At 39.3% G+C, this 6,541-nt stretch overlaps 1 protein-coding gene across 1 annotated transcript; it reads left to right on the plus strand.

Annotated features, from left to right (window-relative positions):
- Positions 1-3,179: 3,179 nt before the first annotated feature.
- Positions 3,180-5,430, plus strand: LOC120156556 (ABC transporter G family member 15-like). The gene is made up of 5 exons (XM_039167858.1): positions 3,180-3,246; positions 4,363-4,378; positions 4,421-4,748; positions 4,868-4,990; positions 5,248-5,430. The coding sequence occupies exons 1-5, from the start codon at positions 3,180-3,182 to the stop codon at positions 5,428-5,430; spliced, it is 717 nt and encodes a 238-aa protein (XP_039023789.1).
- Positions 5,431-6,541: the final 1,111 nt, after the last annotated feature.

A 6,541-nucleotide genomic window follows, 5' to 3' on the forward strand; every position in this document is an offset into this window, starting at 1 on the left:
TACAAGAACGAGACTTCTACAAGTAAGATGTGGAAAGCATTGGAGGAAAAATTTCTAAAGAAAAGCTCTCAAAATCGTCTCCACATGAAGAAAAGATTGTTTAGATTTGATTATCAACCAGGCACCAGTATGAATGAACACATCACTGCGTTCAATGAGCTAGTGGCAGACTTATTGGGCATGAATGAAACCTTCAAAGATGAAGATTTAGCCTTGATGTTGTTGTCATCTCTTCCAGATGAATTTGAGCACCTTGAGACAACGTTACTTCATGGTAAGGATAATGTTACCCTTAAAGATGTAACTGATGCTTTGTATAGTTATGAGCTCAGGAAAAAAACCAAGAAGGAGAGCAAGTACGAAGCAGCGGAGGCCATGGTGGCAAGAGGTCGCTCGAAAAGTCAAAAGCCAAAGTGGAGAGGGAGATCAAAGTCAAAGTCCAGACTGGGTAAAGATGAATGTGCCTTTTGTCATAAGAAAGGCCATTGGAAGAAAGATTGTCCGAAGCTGAAGAAGAAATGAAAAGCTGCTCCAGATACATGTGTTGCAGAGCATGATGCAAATGACTCTGACATATCATTGGTTGCTTCATCAACAACATTTCATTCAGATGAATGGATATTAGATTTGGGTTGCACCTATCATATGTCCCCTAATCGGGAGTGGTTCTCTGATTTAGTAGAACTAAATGCAGGAGTTGTTTATATGGGCAATGACAATGCCTGTAAAACTGTTGGGATAGGTTCAATTCGATTGAAGAATCAAGATGGATCAACCAGAGTTCTGACGGATGTCAGATACGTGCCCAGTTTGAAGAAAAATCTCATCTCGTTAGGAGCCTTGGAATCCAAAGGCTCAGTAGTCACTATGAGAGATGGAGTTTTAAAAGTCACATATGGCGCACATGTGATGATAAAGGGCATCAGGAAAAATAATTTGTATTACTACCAAGGTAGTACAATTATTGGAGCAGTTGCAGCAGCTTCCGGAGGTAATGATTTGGACGCAACCCAGTTGAGGCATATGCGGTTAGGACATGCTGGAGAAAAATCCTTGCAAATTCTGTCAAAGAAAGGATTGTTGAAAGGTGCAAAGGCTTGCAAATTGAACTTTTGCGAGCATTGTGTTCTGTGAAAGCAGAAGAGAGTGAAGTTTGGCACCACTATACATAATATAAAAGGTATTGTGGATTATATTCACTCAGATGTATGGGGCCCTTCAAAGACATCGTCTTTGGGAGGAAACCATTATTTTGTAACTTTTGTAGATGACTTTTCCAGAAGAGTTTGGGTGTATCCGATGAAGTCTAAAGATGAAGTGCTTTGAATTTTCCTGAAATGGAAAAATATGATCGAGAACCAGACTGGTAGAAAGATCAAATGTCTTAGGACGGACAATGGAGGGGAATATAAAAGTGACCAATTCTTTGACGTTTGCCATGAGTATGTTATTGTTCGACACTTCACTGTTAGAAATACACCACAACAGAATGGGGTGGCAGAGCGTATGAATCGAACATTATTGGAGAAAGTTCGATGTATATTGTCTAATGCTGGGTTAGGCAAGGTATTTTGGGCTGAGGCTGTGACATATGCTGGCAATCTCATCAATCGTCTGCCGTCATCAGCGATAGGAGGAAAAACACCATTGGAGGTATGGTCTGGAAAACCTGCTACTGATTATGATTCCTTACATGTATTTGGATCCACTGCTTATTATCATGTGAAGGAATCCAAGCTTGATCCGAGAGCAAAGAAGGCTCTCTTTATGGGAATCACCCGTGGAGTGAAGGGATTCCACCTTTGGTGTTTAGACACCAAGAAGATAATTTGTAGCAGAGATGTTACCTTTGATGAAGCTGCCCTAGTAAATAAGGTAACAAATAAAGCTATCCAGACAAGTAGTACTCCATAGCAGGTGGAGCATACTCCAAAACAGGTGAAGTTTCAGTAGACGATGATCCCAGAAGTTGATGCAGCTGATTCTTCAACTCCAATAGAAGAATCAGAAGATGAAGAGGTTCAAACCCAAGAACCATTGGAGACACCAGAACCATTTGCAGTTACAAGGCCAAGGAGAGAAATTCGTAGACTTGCTCGATCTATTGATATGGTGACCTATGCTTTTCCAGTTGTTGATGATGATATCCCTATCACTTACCAAGAAGCAATACAAAGCTTGGAAAGTGATAAGTGGAAAAGTGCCATGGATGAAGAAATGCAATCTCTCCAAAAGAACAACACTTGGAAACTGACACAATTACCGAAAGGTAAAAGAGCAATTGGATGCAAGTGGATATTTGAAAAGAAATATGGATCTCATAGCAAGAAAGATGTTCACTACAAGACACAGTTGGTAGCTAAAGGCTACGCTCAAAAGGAGGGAATCGACTACAATGAAGTATTTTCCCCTATTGTGAAGCATTCCTCCATTAGAATATTGTTGGCCTTGGTAGCACAGTTGAATTTGGAGCTAGCTCAACTTGATGTAAAGACAGCTTTCTTGCACGGTGATTTAGAAGAGGAGATCTATATGACTCAGCCAGAATGATACAAAGATGGTGGTCGTGAGAAATGGGTTTGTAAGCTGAACAAATCACTATATGGATTGAAGCAATCTCCGAGGTAGTGGTACAAGCGATTTGATAGCTTTATGAAGAGGCAAAAGTACACTAGAAGCAAATATGATCATTATGTGTATTTGCAAAAGCTCAAAGATGGATCTTTCATTTATGTTCTCTTGTACGTTGACGATATGTTGATCTCTTCGAAGAGTCAAAAGGAGATAGACAAATTAAAGGCTCAGTTGAATCAAGAGTTTGAGATGAAAGATCTAGGTGAGGCCAAGAAGATTCTTGGTATGGAGATAAGCAGAGATAGACAGAGAATGAAGCTTTGTTTAACACAGAAACAATATCTGAGAAAGATATTACAATGTTTTGGCGTGAATGAAAATATCAAACATGTAAGTATCCCACTGACTTCTCATTTGAAACTTAGTTCTCAATTATCTCCTAAGACTAACGAAGAACGAGAGTATATGGAAAAAGTTACATATGCTAATGCAGTTGGGAGCTTGATCTATGCAATGGTGTGTACGCGTCCTGACATTTCACAAGCAGTTGGAGTTGTGAGCAGGTACATGCATGATCCTGGAGAAGGACATTGGCAAGATGTGAAATGGATTATACGGTATCTCTAACAAACCGTGGATATTGGTTTAGTTTTGAACAGGATGAAGCACTTGGTCAGTGTGTGGTTGGATATGCTGATTCCAATTATGCTGGTGATTTGGATAAGCGTCGATCAACTACTGGGTATTTGTTTACTCTTGCTAAAGCCCCAGTAAGTTGGAAGTCTACATTGCAATCTACGGTGGCCTTGTCTACTACAAAGGCATAATACATGGCAGTTTCAAAGGCTGTAAAGGAAACAATTTGACTTAACGGGTTGATGGAAGACTTGGTAGTTGTTCAAAGTCACATTAGTCTCTATTGTGACAGTCAGAGCGCTATTCACTTAGCGAAAAATCAAGTCTATCATTCAAGGACTAAGCATATCGACGTGAGGTATCACTTTGTGCGAGAGATCTTTGAAGAATAAAAATTCTACTTTAGAAAATTGCGACATCAGAAAATCATGCAGATATGATGACCAAGGTGGTAACAGTAATCAAGTTCAATCATTGTTTGAACTTGATTAACATCCTGAAAGTATGAACACCTTCGGGTGTGTGGCGCTTGTGAGCGCAATTAGAGGCCATACAAATTTGGAGAGTTGAAGAAGTTGAGTAGGCTTGGTAATTGCAAGCCAAGGTGGAGATTTGTTAGATTTGGCTTGAAATTAAGTTGACAAGTTGGAAATTTCATCTTGGTTGGTAGCCAACTTATTAGAAATTTCATCTTGGTTGGTGGCCAAACTTTGAACATGGGAATTTCATATTTGGTGGCTAACTTGTACACATTGGAAAATTCTTTGGTAGGTGGCCAACTTATTTTTCATGTTTAATCCCTAAAATATTAGATTATTTATAAGTTTAGTCCTTAAAACTCAACTATAAATAGGCCTAAGTATTTCATTAGAAATCATCCAAAACAAGTTCTCTCTTCCTCTTGTATTTTTCATTCTCCCACTTTGGGAATTCTAAAGAATTCCATTTGTTGTAATATTGACGATATAGTGAAGTTATCATCCGGTGTGGTGCCCGAGAAGTAGACGATATTCTCGTCGAACCTCGTAAATTTGGTGTGTTCTCTCTCCTTTATTGTTTTTTATTCGGTTTTTCCATTGTGTTTCAATATTCAATAGTTTGACAGATTTATCCGTTGTGCAACCTTTGGTGGTTTTGATCTTGATATTTTAGGTCAATTTGAAACTGCGTTCGTGTGAGAAATAACTGATTTCCCCAACAACAATCACAGAAATAGGTCTCCAAGAGTGTGCCGATCGGCTTATCGGAAACTGGCACCTACGCGGCATAAGGGGGGGGGGGAGAAGAAAAGGCTAAGCATTGCACTCGAAATCCTCACCAGGCCTCATCTCTTGTTTCTTGATGAACCTACAAGTGGCCTAGACAGTGCCTCGGCGTTTTTTGTGATACAAACTCTTAGGAACGTTGGCCGTGATGGCAGGACTATCATCACCGCAATCCATCAGCCGAGAAGCGAGGTTTTCTCGCTTTTTGATGATCTGTTTCTACTCTCTGGTGGAGAACAAGTTTACTTTGGGGAGGCAAAAATGGCTGCAAAGGTAGTGAAACAACATAAATATCTCAACAATGTCATCAAACTTGTTTGCAGATAATAGTGTTTCATCACATATAATTGAATTAAATTCGTTCATTTCTACTTACAAAATTGAATTTGCTGTTCTTTGCTGAAGTAGGATTCCCATGTCCGAGTCGGAGAAATCCTTCGGATCACTTCCTTCGTTGCATAAATTCAGATTTTGACATTGTAGAAGAGACTCTGAAGGAATCTCACAGAATGACCGTAAGCATTTCATTCTTCATTTTCCAAGGAGATAACAACATAGACATTTCCCCATGTAGCAGTCACTTGGTTTCCCTGCATTTTTCCAAAATTTATTTTCTCAGTATTTAACAGACAACAAAATATATGTAGTATCATAGTTTTGTGAAACAATTTCACATTTTAAACAAGGAACAGGGAAGTCATAAATCTGATTTTCAGGCCATGCACGTCTGATAAAAGCATGGTTAAATATGTTTTTCATTTATGAACTGCAGGAACTTCAAAACACATTAGATCCTTTGACAAGCCTAACAACAGCACGGATAAAAGCATTGCTCGTTAAGAAATACAGAAGCTCAGATTATGCGGCAAAGGCGAAAGCGAGAATCCGAGAAATTTCGACCATTGTAAGCATTTCGAACATAGTCATGGACCATTGTAAGCCTACGGTTCCTTAGATTTTTCTTGCTCATATTTCAGGAGGGACCCGTTATTGGGGAAAAACACAGCAGTGAAGCAAAATGGTTGAAACAACTATCTACTTTGACAAAGAGGTCCTTTGTAAACATGTCCAGAGATTTGGGATATTACTGGTTAAGGATAGGAATCTATGTGGCCTTATCTATTTGTGTTGGCTCTATTTTCTTCGACATTGGAACAAACTACAATGCAATCTTAGCTTGGGGAGCATGCGGCGGTTTCTTATCAGGTTTCATGACATTCATGTCCATAGGAGGCTTCCCATCCTTCATTGAAGAACTCAAGGTGAGTAATCTCATTGAAGAACTAATGATACTAAAAGCTTTCAATAACTCCTTTTTTTCTTCTGTTCGGTGTTCTATCATAGGTTTTTCATCGGGAAAGGCGCAATGGACATTATGGGGTTGCTGTTTATATACTGTCAAATTTTCTCTCCACATTTCCATTCTTGACTGTGATGTCCCTTGCTACTGCATCAATTACCTATTACATGGTGAAACTCCGGCCCAGAATTTCGCATTTCATGTATGTCGCACTTGATCTCATTAGCTCCATTGCAACTGTAGAGAGCTGCATGATGATGATAGCATCATTAGTTCCCAACTTCATGATGGGAGTCATAATTGGAGCCGGTTTTATAGTAAGAACTATAATTTTTTAACAAATTTTTAGAGCTCCATCATTAATGTCATCAATTAATTCTTCCTTTTTCCATTTACACAGGGTTTACTGATGATGACAGCCGGATATTTCCGAACGATGCCAGATCTCCCAAAGATATTCTGGCGTTACCCTGTTTCATATATCAACTATGGCGCGTGGGCGTTACAGGTAAATTTTCATTGGAATGCAGAAATGTCCCAATGAAACAATGTGAATTGACTTTCTATGAAATGGAGAATGCAGGGTGCATACAAGAATGATATGGTCGGGCTCGAGTTCGATGGCTTCATACCTGGTGGTCCAAAACTAAAAGGCGATGTCGTCCTCACGACCATGCTCGGCATCAACCTGGAGCATTCAAAGTGGTGGGATTTAGCAGCTGTTATAATGCTTTTGATAACATATAGATATCTTTTCTTTATCATA

The sequence above is a fragment of the Hibiscus syriacus genome, unplaced genomic scaffold, assembly GCF_006381635.1.
Source record: "Hibiscus syriacus cultivar Baekdansim isolate YM2019G1 unplaced genomic scaffold, ASM638163v2 tig00111231_pilon, whole genome shotgun sequence".
Lineage (NCBI taxonomy): Eukaryota > Viridiplantae > Streptophyta > Magnoliopsida > Malvales > Malvaceae > Hibiscus > Hibiscus syriacus.

Coding starts and splice junctions, on each gene's coding strand:
- LOC120156556 (XM_039167858.1), top strand. CDS start 3,180: ATGGATTATACGGTATCTCTAACAAACCGTGGATATTGGTTTAGTTTT. Junction 4,749..4,867: donor AGGCAAAAATGGCTGCAAAG/GTAGTGAAACAA, acceptor TTGAATTTGCTG/TTCTTTGCTGAAGTAGGATT. Junction 4,991..5,247: donor AGGAATCTCACAGAATGACC/GTAAGCATTTCA, acceptor TATGAACTGCAG/GAACTTCAAAACACATTAGA.